This window comes from Anopheles stephensi, chromosome 3, assembly GCF_013141755.1.
Source record: "Anopheles stephensi strain Indian chromosome 3, UCI_ANSTEP_V1.0, whole genome shotgun sequence".
Classification (NCBI taxonomy): Eukaryota; Metazoa; Arthropoda; class Insecta; order Diptera; family Culicidae; genus Anopheles; species Anopheles stephensi.
The window spans coordinates 2,274,880-2,299,374 of record NC_050203.1 but is presented as its reverse complement, the minus strand read 5'-3'; the positions used below and the strand labels follow the sequence as shown (position 1 = coordinate 2,299,374).

Below are 24,495 nucleotides of genomic sequence, written 5' to 3'. Positions count from 1 at the left end.
TTTCCTTGCCGAAAATTGCTTGAGGTGAACCTGTAGCAAGGGCAACCACCAAACACACCAAACCACCCGCGATCACCTTAGCAACCAGCCACATTCATAAACACAAACACTTCTTCTTCCTGCATCTCACTTTCTCTCGAGGCGCACACTCGTTCCCTCTCGTTTGCGCTTCTCTCTCGCCCGGTCGTTCGCTCACTTGCGCACACCACGATGTGCCGTTAGTTCGAATGGGGAATTCAAAAATGGATCTCCCAAGCACGACGCTTCATTCAATGCGTGCTCGCTGTCCCGTTCGGTTGTGTGTGCGCGGTGCCCGTTAGTACAGTGGTGTTGGTGCGTACAGTCGGAAGAGAGCTTTCGCAGCTTCGATCAGTGTTAAACCGTCGCCGTTTCAAACGCGTTCCAGAGAGCGTTCAATGCGCGCGTACAGCGAAAGACCTGTGCCTGGCTGTGTGTGAGAAGAAACAGAGAGTTGCATGCATACCTGTGTTCGCCGTTACTGTGTAAGCACGTCCGTCTCGTAGTGTCCCGTCGTCGTCGTTGTCTTCGGTTTGGGGTGTGGTGCGCGTTTGGCGTTTAACTTTAAAACACAGCGTTCTGGTGGCGTTTGGCCCAAACAAAGCTTTCACGCTACCTACGCATTATACCTGTGCAAGTGTCGACGGTGAATTGTGCAATTGTGATAGAAAAGAGTGATTTTCTCCAGAGAGAAAGAACATCTAGTTCGGTGGGTGACGTGTTCAACATTCGGTTGTATCCGCGTTCCCTTCTTTCCTCGATCGTTCGTGTCCGCGCACCGCCGCTCGCGCGATCATCCACTCCGTCCATCTTGCCCTCATTTCACGTGGTAGCGCGTGTGCTTTCGGGGTGTGTTAGCAGGCAATCCATCATTACTTAACGCACACACACGCTCTCACACGCACACACAAACAGCAGTATGCGAAAGCCAAGAAGCAACTCGATGATGCTCACCAGCAGCATCAACCTGTCGACGATGCTTGGGATGGGCGTGCTGCTGCTCGCGATCGGTGGCCTGATCGGTCCCGCCAGCGGACAGCGCACACCAACCATCTCCTACATCACGCAGGAGCAGATCAAGGACATTGGCGGTACGGTCGAGATGGAATGTGCAGTTCTGTACGCCAGCGACTACTCCGTGCACTGGGTCAAGTCGAGCAACGACCGCTCGGACGTGGTGTTTCTGTCCACGGGCAGTTCGCTTGTGCTGAAAGATTCGCGCTTCTCGCTTCGGTACGATCTGTCCTCCACGACCTACACGCTCCAGATCAAGGACATCCAGGAGACGGACGCCGGCATCTACCAGTGTCAGGTGGTGCTGTCGGTGACGAACAAAATCTCGGCCGAGGTCGCACTGAACGTTCGCCGACCGCCGATCATCTCCGACAACTCCACCCAATCGCTGGTGGTGTCCGAGGGCCAGCCGGCCCAGATGGAATGTTACGCTTCCGGTTACCCGGTGCCACAGATTACCTGGCGCCGTGAGAACAACGCCATTCTGCCGACAGGTAAGCGAAATACACCGTACCTCCCATTACTACAGGGTGGTGAATCATGGCGCCGTGACTCCGTATCGATCACACGGTGCAACGTGATCGTTTAGTAGCTTGTCGCGCGAGTGAGTAAGTGTGTGTGGTTATGTTGTAGTTGTAGGAAGATGCTCGAGATGACTTACACCAGCTCACGCTATCTCGCTGTCAGTAAGCCATCAAAGTAGCGCACGAAATTAAATCTAGAATGCATCATGACAACCATTCGATACGCAGCCGGTTGTGTCCAGATTGATGAGTAAGCGTGTTTTGGAGTCATGCAAATGCTCTGCTGTGCACTTAATTTGTGTAGCTGGTAACAGGCCAAGCGCGAATAATTTACGCCACTTAGAAGTCTACTTCTAACGAATGAGATGACTCATGCTCATCGCTCATCAGAGAAATTAACGTTCAATGCATGGTAATGAAACAAAATGAACATTCTCACGAGCTGTTGCTTCGCTTACCGGTAGCTACGTGCTCGAAAGCGAATCACACCAAAGGTTGTTAGAAATACATTTTAGCTGCCCAAAATAGCCACAAAATCACCCCTCTTAACTCCAAAGCACTTTCCCATGACTGACGGAGGCGACTTGTTTGAAAGCGAAGGTGACTCTTCTGTTCGGCCACTGCAGCGGAAGTTCAATTTGCAACCCGGAGGAAACCCAGCGTTCCTGCTGCTGCTGCTGCTGTTGCTTATCTTCCCGATCTTGCGTCACCTACCACCGGACCCGGACCCGGTGCACACAGGTGGTTTTGTTGTTTTCCACCGACGGGCTGCCGCAGCATAAAAATGGCTGTGAGACGTTAGATCGATTTCGGGGCTGGTTCTCACCGAAATCAACTCATGCATGGCCAAACTAGCTCCGGGTCTACTTGCGTGCGTTGGGATGTATGTGTGTTCATTTCTTTTCTCTACCACATTTTGTTGTTTCTCCGTTGTGGGCCTTTTCGTCTTTCCACTTGCCAGCCAGCCAGCCGGCACCGGCTAATATACACAACTGTTGGAGGATTGTTGGTCGCTCTGTCCCACTCAATCGACCGGTGGTTGGTACTCACCTGGCTTTGGGCTAATGAATCCGTTGTGCGAAAACAACAAGCGCACGCATGGAAGTTGTTTTGGACGAAACTCCGACTGCCCGTGCGTGTTCTGGTCTTGCCTTTAACGCGTTCTTCAGTTTGTGAACCTGGCAAGATGGGCGAGCAAAACCATTACGAGAGAGAGCCAAGAAGCCGCGGATAAGGGTAGAATCGCTGTACGGGAGAGCAACCGAAATTATTGATCCCACGGACCGCCATCACCTCCACCACGGCCAATTGTGTGACCTTTCTTTAGGTCCCTATAGGCTTCTCAAGTCGAACAAAGAAATCTTTGATTGCCACGGACGACACCTGCATTTCCTGTGCCCGAGAAACAGCAGTCCGAATGCACCAAGCGAGCAAGTGGTGTTTGGTAGAACCTTGGACAAGTAGCCCCAAGCGGACGGCCCTTTTCCCCACCAGGAAACATTTATTGCGAGTGGGCGAGAATGTGTTTTTTCTGCAGTCATTGAAAGCCAGCGAATGGTGTGGGGCGACGGGGCCAACCACGATGTCAAACAGGCCTATTTACAAGCTTTGCTAATGCTGACCATGTTTAGTGTTTCGCGGATTGTTTTACAGCCCAGGTTGGCACCAAACACACTCGTTCAGCACGTTCTTGAACCACTGCGCGAATGCTGGGTGTTCTGCAAAGCATAATAAACATGGGCCAGTATAATGTCGTCGGATGTTGAAAAGGTCGCCTAGAAAAAATGGTCGCCACTTTCGCCACGCTAATGTGCGCGTGTCTTTTTGCAACATTCCTGCCTATTCATTCAGCCCACGATCAACCGTCTGTTTAGGTCATCTGTGAGATCTGCGCGAGGGCGAAAGAGTTGGGGCGAGAGGACACGGCCGCATCACAATCGCATCTTGATGAATTGAATCATATTGGATTGATGGTGGTGATACCACGCGCTGTCCGCCGACAATGCACCACACGAAGCATGACGAACGATGACACAAACAACCCAACGCCTGCCTGCCTGCCTGCCTGGCTGCCTGGCTGGCTAGAAGTTTATTGGATTCTTAGCGAATGTCTTGTGGCGTGCGGGCGGCAACGCTAAAGATCCAAACGGAGGCGAGAAAAAACAACATTTCTAGTCCGACATTCCGCGTGTCTCGCTCGGTAGGAATTCTAATTGAATTCGTTCCAGTTGATGTCACGCATTGGCCGGTCGGTAACAACCTTCCAAAAGGGTGCTCCAGTCCAGCTGCACCAGTTTTGCAGCTTACAATAGATCTCCCCATCAATCTGCTGTAACACAGAATCGGTCTGTAAGTCGACGTAAGACCACTTTCGAACTTCGAGCATCTGCAAAACCCTTTTTCCAAGTCGCCAGCAATGCTGGTGGTCGCGTGGAGAGCGAGAGCGTGTGGTTGAGTTTTGAATACATTCGTTCCGCTGGATCGATGTTTTCGTTGCAATTATGCAGAAGCGTTGCTTTTTGCATTTACTCTACTCAACGCCAAAAAGGAAGGTAGCGAAGCAGCAGCATAACGCCGTTGTGCTACGGAGAGCGGACAAAAGGCGAAAGTAAATATGTTTCTAATTTCCGCAACGAACGAAAACGATAAGGGAAACGACAGACATTCATGCCGGGCGGTGATAGAGACCTGTGACTGTTGGTAGGGTACGGCGTACGGTTGGCAAAAATGGTGCACCATGGTTCTCATCTATGGTGCTATGAATTATGCAAAATAGCCTGGGGGGAAAATGTGGAAATTTTTGGTGAAAATTGAATCACGAAACAATTGAGGAATAATACCCTCTTTCTGAACATTCTGAGAGCAACCTCCTTTGCGATACTTTATCTTAATTAAACTTTTATACTTTTGAAACATTCGAGTGGTGTCAAATAGAAGTTAGAGGAACCTACGCCCAATGTTTCGGATTCCTCTTCTTATCCACTACACGGGGGCTGTCGTGACTCAATTGGATTGATATTTATGGTCGATTCCGTTCGGTCTAATCAATTTACACATCCCCCAGGTGTGCTGATGTCCTCGGGAAAAAATGGCTGTCGATCGACGACCAGCAGCATGAGTTCTTCGAGTGTGGAGACAAAATTAACACTTCCCTCTGGACTCTGGGGCACTACGAACTGCTGCGCTACATAATTCTACCTCGTTCCTGGGGTTTTTGAGCCCTTATTATGACACTTCGAAGATCTAGCGGATCTTTCCCAAAATAAAACGAACTAATCCGTGTCGTAAAGCCTATACCTTGGAGATTGCGTTCCAGCTTCCATGCTTCGGTTGTTGGGGGCGGGGGGGTGATATTATTTATTACTGCCGACCAAACCCGGTAGACAAATGTGTAGCAAAACACACCCTACACTGCAGGGTCTCTAAACTAGACAGATACAGGGTCAAACACGGCACGCCTGCATCAGTATGCTACCACCTCTGCCGCTCAGGGCTTGTATGGAAATGAGGCTCTGGACGTGGAGTCCCGCTAGCGGTTCTTCTGGATGGGTGGATGGGGGTGGGTAGGTTTATAGTGTGTATATAAATATTTTAACTTTCACCTTTTATTCCGCCCAAAACGCACGGTAGAAGACTTCCCCGAGGGGTCTTTAGCGAAGAAACTGGTTGCTGGCTGTTTTCCTGCACCGCGTCGGTCTAGTTGTCCTCGTTCTACCTTCGGCGGTGTAACAAATCAAAGTACCCCATTCTATGCTGCTGGAACGAACATGGGGAGGTGTTTGATGTGTTTGATTTTTCTCGATTTCTTCATCTCCCCCTGTCCACTGCCCTCTTGGTCGGGTCTCTGTGGCCTGGGTTTTCTCCACACGACGTCGGAGCCTGTGTTGGTGATCGCGCGTTTTGCGATCGTTGTGTTCGTTCGTTAGGCGGCTCGCGTACTCCCTTGCGCTTGACCCTCACCCGCAGAAGAAGTTGCACAATGCAGAACCGGTTTGCTTCATTCAGGTTTCAGGAAAAACGCGGGCTCGCGCACCTATGCGCCCGATGCTGACAATGGTTCTGGAGTGCTTGAAAGCTCAGACACGGGAGAAACACCCAACACACAAGACAGACTACTATACGAAACGCAACAGTTCGCGCCATTTCACTCCAAGCTAAGTGAACAGAGGTACTCGTTTCCATCTTTGGACAAATGATCAGGCAGCCGAGAACTGTGTTGTCCTGATACGGCCCCCTATATGCTGATCGAAAGTCAGTAATGTTGATGTAAAGCTTGGTAAACGTTGAAGCTTCTCCCGATTGTTCTAACACCCATTTCCTTCCAACTTCATGTGGCAGGATGACATGTGTGTGGGAGGCACATGAATAAGGCGTCCCTTTTTCCGCGTTGGGGTTTCACCATCTCCCCCCCGCTTCCGTTTGGTGATTAATGATTTCATCCGCCTTCAATCTTCCCATCTCTCCATTGTACTACTTCCCACTGCGTAAGCACAGCACACGGGCCCGCGCGAGAATATTCAAAGCCTCTTCACTGTAAGTAAAAGAACCTTCTTTCCCGAACCGGGGACGTTAGATAAATAGACGTTAATTTGAAAGCCCACCCTTCGCTAGCCCGGGATAAAAAGTTCCCTCGCTCGGAAACGGAATACGAACTCCGCTGGTAATGGTGGGGTCATCAAGGTTTTCGGGAGGAGCGGCTCATTAAATGATGATTACGACGAAAAATGGTTGTCTCGTTGGTTGGCCTTTTACCTTGATTAGGTGACCGGTTTTCGGTCACCACTCTCGGTCCTTCCGGCAGACAGGTTCAGAAAACGCACCAGCACAACCACCCGTGCGGTGTCTTTAGCTATCGGGGCTTGTCTAATGTACATGGTGTGGATTCTGAGTTGAAGTAGTTGTCCAACAATAGTTTGCGATAGCTGCTCAACACGTGTAGTTGGTGGCGCACAAAGGCACTAAAACAAAGCATTTCGTTTGCGCTCCAAGATTGCTCTAATGGCGTCAGCGTCCTATCTTGGCGTGACGCGAAAAGCGCTCGAAACGGTTGCTCCCAGCTAACGGTTGAAGGGTTGCCCTTTTCCCCCATCGCTACATCATCATCATCATTTTCCTGCAATTATTACGCTGCACAAGATGCAAATTAGAATCGTCGAAGAAATGCTATAGTGATAACTTGGAACACACCGGCACGCAGAGTCCCTTAAAGGCCCTTCGCGCCATCGCGATCATCAACCATCCAGCAACAGCAGCAGCACAAACCTCCTTTGTCCATGAAGCGTAGCAGAGGAGCCGATTCGTTCCAGCGTCATCACCCCATCGCTTCACCCGGATCGAAGTGTGGATTACAGTTCAATCGATTAGCTTCCCGCTGGGGATTTTTTTTTGCGGTTCCACGGTTCTGAGTACAACAACGGTATTTGTGGCTCCCTTTTCTACTACTGCGCTGCCGTCTACGATCGGAAAAGATTGCGTTGATATCCAGTTTATCCCAATCATCAGCAGCAGCAGTCTGCTGTTGCGGTTCATCGTAGATTACGTCGACACGTTGCGCTGGTGGACCGCTGGTTGGTGGCTTGGATCGGATGCAATCAAATCACCGTTGAGCGCGGGATCGTACCACCCCCCCCCCCCCCCTCCCATCGTTGGCTGCAACGTTCTCTGTGGGGTCTGGGACACACCGTGTCAGGTCGATGACTTCTAACCGATTGGGTCGTCGTTACGGGTACGGCTTCGATTTCTAGCTCCTCCACGCCACCAACACCTTCCACACGCGATGAGAGGCTGCTGCATGATCGTGGTGTTGCTGGATGGTTGCTGAAACCACCCCCTCCCCACCCCCTCGAGTTTTCTCATTGTTTTGGTGAAGAACTGGAGGAGAGAAAGAGCGCGCGAGATACATGGCGCAAAAACCATGTTGGAAAGGGCTCATTGTGTGCTCCGTACATAGGCGAATTCTATCCAACCAAGCCCAGTTTTTCTTCGTCTGACATCTCACATTCGCTTCTGCCCTTCGCCTGGTGCCAATTATTGCACGAGAAATGATGGGTCCCATAAATTCTACAGCACCAAGAACCATCCACGGCGTGTACCTATCACCTCCCAAGCGGGAGATCGATTCGTCAATCAACCATTCGTCCTCCAATTTCGGAGCACAGAGGTTAGCTTAAACTTTATCACCGGGCCACAGTTGACGGTGCGTCTTCGGTCCTATTCTGGCACTGGAAAAAATGGTTTTAAATTTAACTTTATTGCCCCATAATGTGCTCGTGATGTGTTCTGTCACGCCCGGAAACCGGGTGACACTAGCGCGCTTTTCCCTAACGAGCCTGCCTACTCGTCGAAGTGGTGTCATGAACGTCATCTCATGTAATTGTTTGTAGTAAATTGCCGTTTTCTGTGCCCTGCAGGAAAAAAGGGGGTGGAGAGAACTCTACAACCTCTGCAGGTTGTTACCGAAATAGAGTGCTGTAGAATTGTAACAGCCCGAGCAAGCAAGCGCAAACAATGGTTTGTGTTCGTGATCACCGATCGATTCGTAGCCAGAATAAGAATGAGTAACGGGATGATGACTCGCTTCCAAGACTGGCCAGCTTTAAACACACAAAACGATACCATTTCTAGCATTACGATGCGTAACGATAACCTTCCAAGCAAGGTTTCCCGAGTGCTGCCAACCGCCCTTTCGAAGGGCCAAGAACAAAACCGAACATATGAGAACGAAACAGAGCAACGACGGGTTTACGAATCGTGAGCTCTGGCGTGGCGTGGCGTTGGCTTTCTCAGCATAATTGCACCAATTAAGTGGTCGTCTTCTTGCTCGCCTTTCTGTGCGCCGCCGCGCCTTTGTGGAGCAGCGACGGCGATCAACACTATCTCGGTGGAGATTCTGTCCAACAGCACAAGTTAGGTTAGGTCGCATTCAGCGCGCGCGTGTGTGTGTGTGTGTTTGGTTAGGCCACAAAGTAAAAGATGCGTACCCACTGTACGCCGTTACGCCCAATGGTGAAGGTCCGGCTGATGGAAAGATGATATCGTAGCTACACGTCCCAACTGTGGCTGGGGAGACTGGACTCTGGTGGACCAGTGGTGTACAGGTCGCCTCAGAGGCCAAGCATTATTATTTAGTCAACCATTATGGCCGCAGATGATGTCCACTCACGAAACGCAACAAACCCCCCGAAACAGACACAGGGCTCGAGGCTGATGACATTAATCGGGGTGACATTAATAGATCGAGAAAAATAAATACCCGCCTTGGTTGGTGAATGATCGCCACTGATGATGACGGCAGTGTAATGGCCCAAGATCAACAATCAATTTGCAATGGATGCGTCCCAGTCTCTTTCGGAAGTGATCAGTTTACAGCAACAACAGGCAGGCAGTAGGCCCATCGGTACACCATTAACTGTGTCACTATTTTCGATGGCTTTTGTTTTTGAAGCCTTCCTTCTGCTTTTCGGGGTGAACCGCTTGCGCTGCTCGCATCTTGAGTAAACGAACTCAATTCGACGAAGTAATTAGCGCAAACCAGCACAGCACCAGACCCCTTTCCTCTCCGATGATGAATTGAAAATGCGACATAATGCCGACGGTTCGGGGTCAGCTTGGTTTGCTCTCGAAATTAAATAGAACGGCCGGCATTGATGCTGCTACTGCTGATGACGACGATGCTCGTAATCGGAGCAGATTAGTTGCCTTTTGAGAAACGCAATTCACGCGGACGGCGACTCAGTTCCCGGCACCGGTCGGGGAAATTGGACTACGGGAAATGCACGATAGCGCGCCAAAGCTTGGGCGGAAGATTTTCTTTTGATTTTTCATTTCGTTTGGCAGAAACGAACGGCGGAGGTGGATGTAAAGCTTGTTCATTTTTTTCTCCCTAAACTGACTACTAATGTATTCTCTACTTTCTAGACTTCTGGGTGATGTGTGCTCTACTGCATCAGATTTCGCAAAAAAGAGAAACCTCAGAGTGCATGAAAGACGAAAACGGGGCGGGAGTGCGGCTTTTTTGTGCCACTTATGCTAATCGGACCGGGGATCCGTTGTCGGCCGTAGTAGTCCACTAACTAAGAGTGCATCATTTCCATAGAAAGGTGCGTTGGGAACACAATCGTGCTATGTGCCGGATCGGATCAAGAATAATTTGCGCTGATTTATTTTATTATGTGCTAAACAACTTATACTGTTTTAACTCTTTAATTACTGTCTCTCACACACTCTCTCTCTTTTATACTAAAGCTGTCATGATCTCAAGTTCAACCATTTTATGATCCGGATCTGGATACGCCTTTACAAAGCAGACAGGGGATATGCAAATTCCCTGTACCTGCAAGGTCCTGGAAATGGTCGACAATTTGTCACCATTCGCCCGGATTTCGGTGGCCGCCATTTGCCGGCTTCAAACTCCGTCCCCTTTTCAATCTTTTCCCGTGATCGTGCCCCTCACCTCCTCACCTCACGCATGCATTTATGCACTGACACACACACACACATATTTAATCGTCGTCGAGTGCATTCCCTGCCGTGATCCGTTACGTATGATTGACATTGAATGCGAAGATAATTGCGTCCAAACGGTCACGAGGGTTTCCTAACCTCAAACAGTCAAGCGGCGTTCTCGCGCTCGCTCAGTTACTTGATCCAACCGAATAAAACATAGCCGAGTGAGCGGAAAGCGGATCACTCCATGCAAAGCAAGAGGCAAGAGGAGGGTCCTCGTTTCCCTAACGCCGGCCGGTGGTACCTTATGTACCGTGTGAGTGTGAACGTTAAATCCCTCCGGTGCTGGATTCAATGCCAATTATCGTGTAACTAATATACTGCCCTGCTTTTTACGGGTGCGAGGATCAAGTACCCCTCGTGGCAAGGATCCTCCCTATTCTTCTCCCGGGCTGCATCAGGCCAGGCTAAGTGTGAACTGGATCAGATTGCCGGTCCTGCCAGAGGGAAGTCTTAGAAGACATTGAAACTCGGAGGGAACTTGCGCTTCTCATGTCCCTGCTTTTAATCCCTTCGACAAGGAGAGAGAGCGAGAGAGGGAGACTTAGATACGGCAGCTTGGGTACCGGAAGTGGATTGGATGGACGCATCGACACACAGTCCAGGGGTGGTGGTAGTTAACGACGGTGGTCACAATAAAATTTTTATTAGGTTATCAAAATTGCTTTACTGCCCCATGCCTTGTGGGTTGTCTTGGACAATGCTCGTAAAAAAATGAGAGGGTCGAACTGGATTTTTACTGCACTCCAGCTCAACATCTGGAGTTCCCTCGGTTAATTCTACAATAGCCAAAAAAAAACCCGGAGGAATTTCCTTTTCTCTTTATTCGGCTCAAAGAGAACGGTGCACACCATGCCGCTTGTCGCATCCAATCCGTTACACGGAGAGACTTCCGGCCGAGCGGAAAATTAGCTATTCATAACAATTAATAACAAGTTAGAGTCTGGTGAGTCTGGCCGGGACGACTCTCTAAATTCAGCTTCTACAAAAAAAAAAAAACTGAACCCCTACCCCTACCGAATAGAAGAATTGAGAAATGATTTGTTAAAGCTACTGATGGGCTAAATGATCCTCTCGAGTTGAAACGGACGGGGAACTTGATTGTTCGTGCAATAGAGCACCGATTGTGTGCATCGGGCAAAAGGGGTTGCAATCTGCCCCTTTCACCAAGGGAGTTCCCTTGTGTAGGTATTGCTTCCTTTGTGATTGAAATATGCCGCACACACTCGCTCGACTATCCACTTTTCCGTACTGCAAAAAGGATTCCAGTTCCACGCTGTGCATGTGCGTGTGCGTGTGTGTTTTGCATAGTTGGCTAATAAATTATGGCCCATAATGATGCAAATATGGCGACTTCAACACGCATGTTGCGAAACGGACCAAAGTAGTACTTTGTTGCGTTGATCACTATCACGAGAACAGATGGGAAATTGGAGAAAGGACTTCAGCTCAGAGGATCTGACACGCCCTGGGTGTGTATCTCGTGATTGCCATCAAAGCTCGCTTTTGCCGATCCTGTCAGAGAGCCACACAGACAGAGCTAAGGATCGATCGGATCTCTCTTCCCGGCTTTTTTGGTTTGGGAATTGTACAAATATTATTTTAGGATCGATACCCCACGACCACGTCCAAATGGCTTCGTGCGAAGAAGGTTCAAAGGTTGATTGCGAGGATCGATTTTTTAAGGAAAAAAGGAACTCACCCAAAAAACCTGGTGTGTGCATTTCCAGGAGAATTCCATAGAGAGGGGTTTTTTTCGAATGTTATTTTTATTTGCCCGTGTTCGGTGCGTGTTGCGGTGTTTTCTTTCAATGTCCTTTATCTATGTGCGTCCTTTCGTTCCGGGTGAAGCTATCGTTTTGTATTTGCGGAATGTTTATTTTTCCGGCGTCGGTTCGGGGCTTTTCCGCCTGCATTTTTTTTTTTTGCTGTTGACGTTATGACCCTTAAAAAATGTGAAACATACAAACGGTGCAGCGTTGGCAGAGGATGACAGGATCATTACGTTCAGAAAGCCTAAAGACAGATTCGGAACTCTCATCGACAAACCGCCACGCACAATAGATAGTTAATTGGAAGTTGCACTTCGGAGGGCTCTGGTGTCTTGCCTTGCAGCGTAGGGATAAATTAACCATTTTTCATCCTACTTTAACGGCCTTTCCTTGCACACACACACACCACACGCCACCCGTTCCAGGTGAATAAAGCGATGCAAAACCGCACTCGTCGTCCTGGCCCTGGCGTCACACACTGTCAATTGCTGTCATAAACATCGTCAAGGCCCTTGGGTCCGAATTGTGCTTGAGGGTCGTCAGACACAGCGCGAACCCCCCCGGGTGCAGAGAACCATATTTCGCTCAAAACTCGTGCATTTTGCCTCGTTTTTATGTTTGTGTATGTGGCTGTGACTGCATAAAATGTTGCAAACGGCGTTAGACGGAAAGTTTTTTTTCTGTTTTCGAGGGGGTTTTTAAACATTCACCCTCACCGATAGTAGAAGAAACATACAAAAACCAATCAAATACACCCATTTAAATGCTGCTGCTTTATGTTGTGTGTAATCGTTTTATGGTCCTCGGGGACAGGATAGGACAGGGCACCGGCGAGAAGGAATAAAAACAAAACAAAAGGGAAGCTCCAAAAACCCTGTCGTAATAACAATCCTGGTGACCGTGACCGTTGATGTGTCGGGTACGGATTGTTTTTGGCCAACCGGGAAGGATGTGTGCATAAATTTGGGTGTCCCTCGGATGGATGGATGGAGTAGATCAACATATTCCGCAACCGATCGTTCGGTCCGTTCGCTACGGCACGTTTATTATCCTTTTTTGTTGGATTGTTATTCCTGTCTGTCGGTTTTATGACGAGAAAAGGGGCTTGAGTTTGAGTGCCGTGCTGCCAGACATCCAGGCAAATAGTTCACATTTACATAGAGTGTTTGGACGTTTTAGCAGGAACGCGTGGGTCGTTACAGAGAAATAAGGATAAGCTAACAAAAAAGGTTTGATTGAAGGACCGAACTCCTTTCGGTGATCGGTGATGGCCAAGGATCCGGACACCGACACCAGCGTGTATACCTGCCCTTGTTCCTCGAAGAAAGAACTAATGATGGCAAATGACTGACGACGGTGAGTGTAGCCAATGGCAGTAGTAGTGGTAGTAGTAGCAGGACCGGTAAAGAAATGGCGACATCCGGACTAGACACGCTTTCAGCCTCGACGATTTACACGCAGCCGCGTAACTAAGTGCGGTTAGTAATTTCTGTTTGTCTGGTTAGCTTGTGAGTTGCTAACCCTCGCCACAAATTGGCATATGGACACTCGCAGGTAGGCTGGGAAACGGAGGTCCCCCCCCCATGGCCATGACGGATAGTCTTTGGGAGTGAAGTTGACGCGTGGTGAAGAAAACATTTCATGCTCAAGTGAACCCTAGACACGCAACCACAGTGCGTTTGCGGCCATGGAAATGATAATATCCATCGACAAATTTGAAGCGTACCGTGGCCACGAAAAATACCGAACACACCCTACTTTTTTCACGCATCCATCCCGGTGCTGGTGGCGGAAATGCACGTTTGGTGTCAAAACCCTACTTCCTGGCTGCATCGAGAACAATTTAGATACTTTCTAATTAGCGGCGGGCGAACGAAGCGTGTCAAGTTGTTGGGCTTTATAGTTCCCCTTCTAGGAGGCACGGGCAGCAAGGATCACAGGCAAAGTGTTGGTAGGAATTGACGAACAGATAGGAGGATTGATAGTGTCCCATACCTGCCAGGTGGATAATTTGGAATGAAAACTCTGGCGCGATGAAACAGACTTACCTACACTTCACGGGATCGATCAGATGGATTTAGAAGAAAGAGAAGACAAACATACTTTGTTTAATTAGTTGTTGCTCGAGATGTTTTGAAGCAGGAGATTGAAAGTAAAAGAGCTATAAATTAAAGAAATATGTATATAAATTTCACTCTCACTTGAAGAGACCATTCGCCCCCTAAACAAAGGACAAAACGCAATGCGATAAATCAATTAACAGAAGACACAGAGACACATTGTCTGCTTCTCTCTCTCTCTCTCTCTCTCTCTCTCTCTCTCTCTCTGTCCCAAATGTCCCTGAGGCCAACGGGCAACAACACATGACCATGGAAACAGATTTATTCTCCCACCTTTTCCCTCGAGGGAAATGAAGAAAATTTCCGGCCACCCGTCGGTCTCGGAGCTCCGAGATTAACTCCGGTTGGCTAATCGCTCGTAAACGAACGATAAGTGAATTAGTGAACATCGCTTTGATTCATTTTCCTAATGCAGTGAACACGTGCAACTTTTGGCAGGGTGTGCTGTGTAGGGAGTTAGAGAAATATGTTTTCCAAGCCAAACTCCGCTGGGATTAATAAAACATTGTACACAGCGAAAACAAGCGGCATAACATCAGTTATGACTAAAATCGAATTATTAGAGGAAAAATTGTATTGTAACATTTAAAGAAAAAGGTCATAAAAATGATGAGCCATGAGTCGTCCGTGTCTTCGGGGTGTAATAAACGGGGTGTCTGCCTCTACGCCGGGCGGACGTTCGTGTCCAGCGCCATCGATTAAATCTTTTCCTGGAAATGTCGCAAAAAAAGTGTGCAAGAACGGGGCAAAAAGGTATGAATCATTTGCTTGCTCCCTTCCGAGGACAGCGGGTAAAAAGGACATTTGTGACTCCCGCGCAGAAAATGAATAAATCATTCGCCCTTAGCCGTGGCTTGGCTTGTGTGGGAAGGGAGGGTAGTACCAAGCTAGTTATTACTGTTCAAACTTGGATACAACGCTGGTGAATATTTTATACACACTGTTGGGGAAGGAAAAGGCGTTGGTTTAATGTTTTTTTTTTCTTCTACTTTCTGCACTATCATCGTAATTAACGTGTACCGATATCGAGCGTCTGCAATCTTCTGGAGGGACCGATCCGGAATGTCTCAATTCCTGCCGCCCTCCCTTTGCCGTGAGGCCAAATTATGTTCAGAAGAGAGCTCAGTCATTGTGACGTCATCTTCGTCTCCCAACAAGCACAAGAAAACAAAAAACGAAAAATCAATATTTACCAGGGGCTTTGGAGAAGGCAAGCGTGGCGATCCTGCGTGCTTAGACAATCGGTCGCGCGCGCGCTCGGTCTTTCTTTAATTGAATTCCGGCCAGAACGATAAAGTGCAGAATTGCTGTCGCTGCTGCTGCTCCACAATGATAATTGTAATTAATTAAAATTTCATTGGACCGCTTCAAAAGACCACCAGTAGGGGAGGATGGTTGGTCACAGCGCTGGGTGAGAGTGTCAGAGGGTCAGTTGAAAATTGCACTTGCACAACGGTTGCTCCCTTCCGTGGGGCGGACAGAACGAAACAACTCCCACTCTCGAGCGACCATAATCCTTCCCCGGGTAGGCCGGCGCCAGCTGGTGAACGAACGAAATATGTTTACCTGGTGGATGGGGACGGCTCGCTTGACAACACGCGGGGAGAACATGACAAAAACTGCACCTGCTGCTACTCTTACTGCAAATAAAAGCCGCCCGGAGCCACGGTGTCCTGTTTTCTCCTCCTCCCCGATTTGTCGGAGAGTAATTCACCCGAATGCGTGTGTGTGTCCTTGTTGTTTCGCTTTCCATTGTCTTTTATCCCTTTTTTTATTTGGACGAGCTATCTGTTGTTCTTGATTTTATTTCCGGTGCATGATTTCGTCCTGCAGCCCCGATCAGCAACTACGTGCAATATATCTCTATATGCAGGCGACCAAATTTATTTTCCCCGAAATATAAAATAGGGAAACCGAATTCAAACAGTAAAATATTCGAACGATTGGCCATAATTTTTATTTTTATATTTTTGTGCTCGTCGCGTACGTTTGGGGTTTGGGAGTGTCCTTTATTCTATTTTGTGTGGTTTGTTTATTTAATTAAATTTGCTTTTTACGGCATTCATAAAATCATACAATAAGCGGGGCCAGATGCTTAAAACAAAGCATAGTTTAAGATAAAACAACAGTAAGTCGTAAATTTGCTTAGATTATGTTAACTTCAAATCGCGCGTTGAAAGCATGTGGACACGCTTGTTAGTTGTATATACTTCCAAAGATTTTCAAATGATTTTACAAGCATTAGCTAAGAATGTTTGATAAATGTATCAGTAATCCCCTGCCAATGTCTCAAATCAAACAAAACACATTTGAATGGAAAATTGATCGCATGATTATGTCTGTTTGCATCGTGTCCGTTGTCTGGGTTGTATGCAAACATCGAACTGCGCTTCGTCATTTGTTTCCAATTTTTGATATTCATCAAAGCGGTTCTAACTGTCCCACCGCGTGAGACCCGTATTCGAAGCTGGCTTAGGCAGCTGCAAAAAACCGTCCGTCCGAAGTGGTAATGTTGACACTCTACCATCTACCTTTTTTTTTGGGTAGTTTGGCCGTTTAATGTTACCACCAGAACATAGCTCCTCTGCAGACCAGGAACTCACTCGGTAACCTTTGTGCAACATATGCTGGTGGCGGTTGGTTCGCATCGCCAGAAGAGAGGGCGCGAAAAACACCCGCCTGAGCGAGGTTGGTTGTGTTGCGGGATCGGATCGATCGGCTGGCAAACGGAAGGCAGTCGGATGAATGAGTCCCATCATTGGGTAAGAGAAATGCGTTCGTACTAACCGCTCGCTAGCCCCGACCTGTCAGGAAAGCTAATTTATGAGCATAAACGTGCGGCTTGAGGCCGATCTCAAGCGGAGAGTTCCCCGAGGATATTCCCCAAACCAAACCCAACAGCAGCGGCACCGGGAAATGAGATTTCAATGACTCGCAGCAGGCACTTTCCCTTTCTGCGCTTATTGTCTAACCCAAACCCCATCCTTTTAATCGAAAGTCGTTAAAATTGTCAAACCACGCTACCAAGGTTTTGTCAACGTGTCCTTGTCCTTGTATACGCTGATGTTTGTGTGTGGCGATGAAGGTGAGAGGTTATGTTTCGTGGCGTGTGGGACATGGATCGAACCTTTTTTTTGCGACCCGAGGGGGGGGAGAAAGGACAGTGAAAGAACCGTCGACGATCCTTCGCATATCCGGCACAAATGTTTTCGTTGCTGCGGAGAGTAGTCAATCCGAGGGGGCCCGAAAGACCTACACGTGTGTGTGTGTGTGTGCATGTGTCCTTTCTCTCCGCCCTTCCGATGAGGATGGAAGGGTGTGGCTTCCGGCGATGCCATGTTGCCATTAGCCTTATCAATCAGGAAAGTGTGAGTCGCTGTCGATTTTTAAAGGCTTGTGCCCGAACCTGGCTGGCCGTATCCTTTTCACTTCCGGCGGGAGTGTGTGTGTGTGTGTGCTTTGAGGCGACATTTTTACTGTGACGTGTCATTTGTGATTTGGTTTCTACGTGTGGCCCTGTTTAAGGGAACCCGATCGTGAAAGCAATGCACACACCACACGGCGGACTGCAAACTGGTTCACCTTTTGTATGCAAATGTCAGTTAACAATTCTGCATTCTTTTTTTTTTGCGAAACATTTCATACATTACGACGGTTTCCCGTATGAACTAAAAATCGTACACAACACTTGATGGATGGTATTGCAGACAGAACAGATAGCCAGTCCCCGTATCTAGGTTTCCACTTCCTGACTGCATGTTCCGCTGCATCAGAGTGCATCCATGCGCATCCGAAATGCACTTCGCTTCGCCGTTGAATGGAAACAGTTGGTGACAAAATAATCTTTAAATAATTAGCTGACGTTTTTTTCCTGGCGTCACTGGGTCCCACCGTGCCATCGGCTCGGGTACAAGCACAATGAGCTGCTAATGAGAAATGCATTTGGCAGGCTGTCGCAACTCGAGCCGCAGAGAGAGAGAGAGAGAGAGAGAGACCCTGGCGACCACAGCTGAGACAGTTTAGTTTGGGCAGACAATAAAGCGACAAATTGAGTTTCCCATTCTTTGGAAGCTAACTAATTTAGGTTAAACGAGATTGGTGTCAGCTTTGGCGGTTTTCGAATTGATCCTCTTTAACCGTCCAATGTAAGGTACAAAACAGCTCTGCAAACAGTATGGCGACGCACCCACCCACCCCTCCCCTCCCAGTGGCGTGTCAATGGCCATCGGCCATCAATTAACTGTTATTTTCTAAACGAAAACGAAACATGCAACTAACGCCTGCACAGCTGCTACCACCGCCGTGCTGCCAATTCTCTAATCGAGTTCGTCTAATGCCAACATCGAAACCTATCATTACATCCATCCTCCATGTCTGCTGGTACTGTATTATGACGGGCGTACATTAAATTACCCCGAGAGGATCGAAAGGGGAGGAATTCTAGGACTCCTCCCTAATAAGAGTTGCGCCACAACAAAAAAACTGTTACCATTCTCAGAGGACCCAGAGAGTCAGAGGTCGACTGGCTCTAGTACTGCTGCTCAAGTATTGCAGAGTGTATAATCTAGCATGAATAGGACCCGAATATCCTTTCTTTTCGGATCCTACAAAAAGGACCAGAAAGAAAGCATGAAACGGAATTGGATTGTGACCGTCGTGATTCTGATGTCAGTCTGAACGGAACGATAGCACTATAAATGGATTAGATCCTAGAGAATGTAACCCGCTGCTGGCAACTGTGAACGTTAGCGCCTCAGCAAAAGCGAAAAAGGATCTCCTCCGGTTGCCCTATTCCCTGTAGCTATCTCTCGTTTTGCAGCAACGCTCTAGCGTTTCGATGCTCATCCGTCACGAACCGTACTCGGTACAATCCGCTTATGCGTCCAACATCATTCTCGTCCGTTCGTGCGGATTGTTGGCAAAACAATGGGGCGCAATAGCAACCCATCGCCGAGTTCCAGCTGTCACGCTGCTTCCGCATCGGAAATCAAACACAATAGTCGTTGCGCTTTGGCGGCAAGGCATGCAAGAGCATCGGTTCTAAATTTCTAATTCCCAACACCGGCTGCTGTGATCACGCATTTTAGGAGATAGTAATGAGGCACGGTAGTCTGCATTCCTACTGGGTAGCACGTTGCTAGTCTTCGGAATACGGTCTCAAAGCCACAGAACTGTGAACTCCACGCGAAAGTTTTGCTTACTAGTTTGGTTGGCCCTAAAAATCTCCTTTCAAGGCAAAACGCGACAGAAAAGAGAACTTAGCGCCGCAACCTTTTTGTCTTCAAACCATAGATAGTTCCCCGTGTTACCGTCCATAAGTTTGAGACCATTGCTGCTCCCGAGCAGGTTAGCAAAAACAGTGAGGCTAACATTTATTTTTTTTCGTTGAGTTTGCAGCCACCCTCTAGGAAGTGGTAAATTCGAGATGAAACACCCGGATTGCTAGTCCTTGAGATAAGTGGATTATATCACCCCGGACGACGATATCCGTGCTCAGCGGCATCCCTGATCCCGGCGATTCTCTCACTGTATCGCTTTTTTCCCTCTGGAAAAGCGGCACACCACTTCCTGCATCAGTAAAAGGGGCCATAATCCGATGCCCGACTATAGGATACAATTGTATCGGCAAACGATGGGAAGCTCTTCAATGTCTCGGAACGGTCATTGAAGGACCATAATCACACGGTGCAGCAGTAAAACAAAAAAAAAACTGTCCGAACTGTACTACCGGTCACTGCACGCAGTTGCAGATGAGTGTGAAGGGTACGCAGTTGCATTGATTTTGATTGAAGCAGGATAATAAAATTTACCTCCCTTTTATACGCACAGGACGCGGGCGATCGTCCCTTCACCCCGGTGCCCGGTGGTTCGGTTTTATGGGTGACAACTTGAGCACACCTAATTGTAACAGTCGGCAAACACTCGAAAAGGAACCGAGCAGAGAGGTGCCAAGAACAAAGGCGCAACGGTGCAGCACTTCAAACGCGAGGATTAATTTCTCCTGCGTAATATTGTATCGACGGTGTCAGGAACGCGAGCGCTTTTCTCCGGGTCCTGTTTCTGACGCCTAATCCGACGCAGAACAGTACCAGGCATCTCATTGAAATGCAGGCACAGTCGTGTTTGTGAAGTGTTCTCGAATACACAGGCCCACAGGGGTTTTTGTGTCTCGAGCACTCGCACTATCTCGTGCTCAATGCGCATACTTGATGTGATGGCCAGAGAGCCATCATTTAACTATAACGGTTGACTGAGTTCCCCGGTGGACGACCAGCAAACGCCGCCGCCACGCCTGTCAGCTGTTCAGTTTGGTGACAAAACATTAGAGGAACGGTTTATGGCGCACGTCAAATATCGATAGCCCGAGACTGGAGGGACTGAGGCAAACGAGCGAGAAATGCTAATTTTTTGTTGGTTTTATGTTGGACCCTTGATCTTTATTTAGAAGGAGCACGAGTAACTAGACTAGACTTATTGCCTAGTTGGGTTCAATGCGTGAGCAAACATTTACCTAGCAATCAATGACACTTCTCCACTCCCAACGGCGAATCATGAAGATCTTGGGCGATTGTGCAATGTTATTGGACAGCGATCAAACTGTTTGCTTCGCCGGAAGACTTACTAAAATAGTGCCATGGCTGTGTTACGACAGTTCACTCTAGCACCTTAGCCGTTCTTTTATTGCTCTTTCGGGCACAAAGTGATCAGTTGATCCTCCGTCACAGTACCGATAGAGCTCTTCATCGGTTGAAATCTTTAAATGTAGATCCTGAAATGTGTTTACCCTAGCTGCTTCCAATCATCTGATCTGGCACAAGACCGTCGCATATAAAATCGACAAAATTCGTCTATACTTGAACCCATACTCAAGAGTGGAGCTTGCTCGTTTGCAGGGTGAATCGAGAGTAGTGTGTTCTGGTTAACATCTCACGTTCTAATGTACATGCAGCGAGAGCTCCCTTCCAGAGTTCAAGTGCGTCGTCATTCCACTTGACACTTTGTACCTAATTAATTATGAATATGCTTAGTTTTTTTTATATCGTGTGGAAAACGTTCCCGTTAGCGGGGCAGCGATCACTAATTACAACCCTGCTTAGCATAGTTTCAGTTTCCAGATGAGGCAGCATAATTCACTCTCGAGAGTGAATTCACCGCTTGTTGCAACCAGCATTAGGAAAGTTTAAACTCAAAACGGGATTTGGGTGGTGCATTCAAGTACCGTGACCGTTGTTTGGTGCCTATACACGTGATGCCAAAACTCATATCATAATAACGAGCATTTTATGTATATGAATGTAAGGTATTGTTTGCCTTCTTTTGTAGGCAGTCATGTAAAATATTTTTCCCGCTACGGCAAGGACACAACCGAATGCATTCGTTTCGGCCTGTTACGTTCGGTGACATCTTCACTGACGCGTAAACGATCGACAAGAAAAAGGAACAGGAAAGGAAGTTCTAGCATGAGGACTAACTCTCTCGGATACTATCCCAGAGACACCTCTGTCGAAGGTAAAGGGAAGGTGACAGTGACAAATAATGTTCATTTTTTGTGGGTGTGTGCGGATTCGGAACCGTTAATGCGTTAAGAGTGAGAAGGAATCACAAGAATGCCACCAGCGGACCACGAAATTCGACCCTTTGGGTGTAATATGGTCAGGTCAGCGGGTTTGGGATATCATTTCCTTGCACTAATTTTCTATTCATATGAGCGCCTCGCGGCCGGACATGATGTGGGGACAGCAGCAAATTATCGAACCGGTGGCGTGCGGGTGGCGTGCGTGTTCACTGACTCGCGACAAAACCCATCTCGACGCTCTCGAATAGTGTCGGTCTGCATGCAGGGTTGTTGCGTACAGGTTACACGTGGTTTTGGGCAGCAGCTCGGTGGGGTGATCAGTAAAGCGCGAAGGGATAAACGGACGACAGATTGCAAGGGCGTCCGTTTGGGGGGTTAACAATACATACTGAGAGGTATGGTGGGACCACTCGCATCTTCCTGCAACAACAACCGGAAGCCATTTTTCTTCGGGAATCTTATGTGAGAGGGCCCCATAAGGTCTATTACTGTGCCTGTGCCGGGTATTAAACGGTTGCAGTAAATTAATTAAACTTTTAATGTTTTATTTGTCTCCCCGCGAAAAACAAACCCTCCGCGCGCAATGTATTATAAATTGTGTCTTTTCTCTTGCTCTGTCCCTTCCAACACAGGTGGTGCAACGTATTCCGGCAACGTGCTAAACATGCACTCGGTGCACAAGGGAGATCGGGGCACGTACTACTGTGTGGCGGACAACGGTGTTAGTCGGGGCGACCGGCGTAACGTCAATCTGGAGGTAGAGTTTGCCCCGGTAGTGACCGTACCGAGACCGCGCGTCGAGCAAGCCCTGCAGTACGATATGGATCTGGAGTGTCACATCGAAGCGTACCCACCGCCGGCCATCCGCTGGCTGAAGGATAGTGTGCAGCTGTCCAGCAACCAGCACTACCAGCTGTCACAGTTTGCCACCGCGGACGAGTTTACCGATTCGACGCTGCGTGTCATTACGGCGGAAAAGCGCCAGTATGGGGAGTACATCTGCCAGGCGTCGAACAAGCTGGGCGAGGCGGAGGGCCGCGTCGAGTTTACCGAGTCCGTTATTCCCGTGTGTCCGCCGGCATGCGGGCAGGCGCGTTACGGTGGCGGTGCCAGTGCAATTTCCGTCTCGAGCGTACTGATGGCGGTGGCCACCGTGCTGACGATGGTGGCAATTGCACAGTACGTGAAGCGTGCGTAAGGTCAAACACACACGCACACCCACAAACACATGGACACATTCCAGACCGTTTCTACCGGAACCAGCACACCGGAGTCGAACCAAACAGAAGAGCAAAGAAGCGAAGCATCACTCACACACACACAATCAGCAGGAACTTTGTCTTCGAGCAGTCAAATGCAATCAATATTTGATGGATTCAGCACTCAGGACGATCGTTTTTTTTTTCTCATCAGACTGATCGGTAGGAACACCATATCCAGGCAAACCATGAAAACAGTATACAATCATTTATACAACAGACAAACACGCACCATTGCGCGAGAAACAGATAAGGAACAAAGTGTAAAAGAGTAACATTAGATAGCGGAGCTTGGATAAAGGTGAATTTTAGGATTTTACAATTGACACCAATTACTACCTAAAATAGTGCCTAAATTTAATCTCTTTCGAACAATCTTCGTCAAACATACCTGGGACACTTTCTTATACAGAAGCGTTGAGAACCAGCAGGAACCACGTTCAAACATATCGACTGAAGACAAAACAAAACAAGCACAGATAAAAGAGAAGAAGAATTAGCTTTTTTTTGCCTCCCGTGTCCCGATTTTCTTTTGTGGAAAATGGGATAAAATCCTGCTGACAAGCTGCACACGATAATGATAAGCTTTAGAAGATGGTTTTTTGAACGGAAGGAAACGCTAGTGGTTTTATGGTGCTTTCGAGCATGTCCAAAATCGGTAGTTGAAGCAGAAACGTATTACATGCATAATTGATTCCCTCCAAGGTATCTGTGAGAATGATAGCTCTTGTAGGTGTAGGCCAAGGGATGATTGATCCAGCTAGCTTTTCCCTCTTCTGAGACATGCCTTTATGCGATCGAAGAGGAAGGCAAAGAAAACGAATGCGTTTCGTTTGGAATTTAGTGCTAAGAACTTTTTTTAATTCGAATCGAAAAATGCGTGTTAAATGGAAAACAAAGGAAGGACGCCTCGTCTCCGCTGGTAGGCTTTTAAATTCGTGTACATCTTGAAAATTTTCCATCAAATACAACACACATATAAAGGAAACACAACATTCGTGCACTGCGCCTGGGCCCCCCCTTCCGGCTCATATTAGCTGAAAAAGAAAACTAAGCGATAGTGTGCTATACAATACAATTTTCTAGCGTATTTTAATTTGCCTTTTCGGTTTCGTGTAAGTGTATGCAGCAAACGAAAGCAAACAAAACGGCCTGACAAGTTGCGCGTAACGAAGTGCGCAAAGCGCTAAAAGACAAACGCTTAAGCAATTTTGGTTTAGTTGCCGCTTTTGCCGCGTGTGTTCTAATGGGAAGTATTTTGCAGTAGCATTTTTTTAGTATGATTTTTCTTTTGTAGTAGTATCGACGGTAAGAAAGGACGAAAAGCGCGCTAGGGAACCTCTTAGGGTATGTGGGGGTAGAGCTAATAGAGAAAGCGCGTGGGCGAGACCGATGTAATAATGAGTGTAATGCGCGTCAAGCAAAACGATAAACGAAGAGAGCAAATAAAAGCGTTTTAAGTTAGATTTTAATTATAAAATGTGATGGTAAAATGCTTCATTAAAACGTGAAGAAAGAATGCAACCAATGGGTGTGGCAGTTGAGTGCGAAAAAAGTTTAAATTCGTTTAGCAAAGACACAAACCGTTCGAGCGGTTTTCGAGCATGTTGTAAGTATCGGTGCACGATCGCTAGATGTCGCTTTCGGCACAGTGAGCTATTGTAGGAAATGGGTAGTTCTCGCCAAAAGGTTATTTCGCCCCGAATA

General features: G+C 47.9%; 1 protein-coding gene across 1 annotated transcript; it reads left to right on the top strand.

Annotated features, from left to right (window-relative positions):
- The first annotated feature begins 258 nt into the window (after positions 1–258).
- LOC118512193 (lachesin) lies at positions 259–24,268 on the top strand. Its single transcript, XM_036056295.1, has 2 exons — positions 259–1,526; positions 22,162–24,268. Exons 1-2 carry the CDS (start codon positions 938–940, stop codon positions 22,725–22,727), a joined length of 1,155 nt encoding a protein of 384 aa, XP_035912188.1. The 5' UTR covers positions 259–937; the 3' UTR covers positions 22,728–24,268.
- Positions 24,269–24,495: the final 227 nt, after the last annotated feature.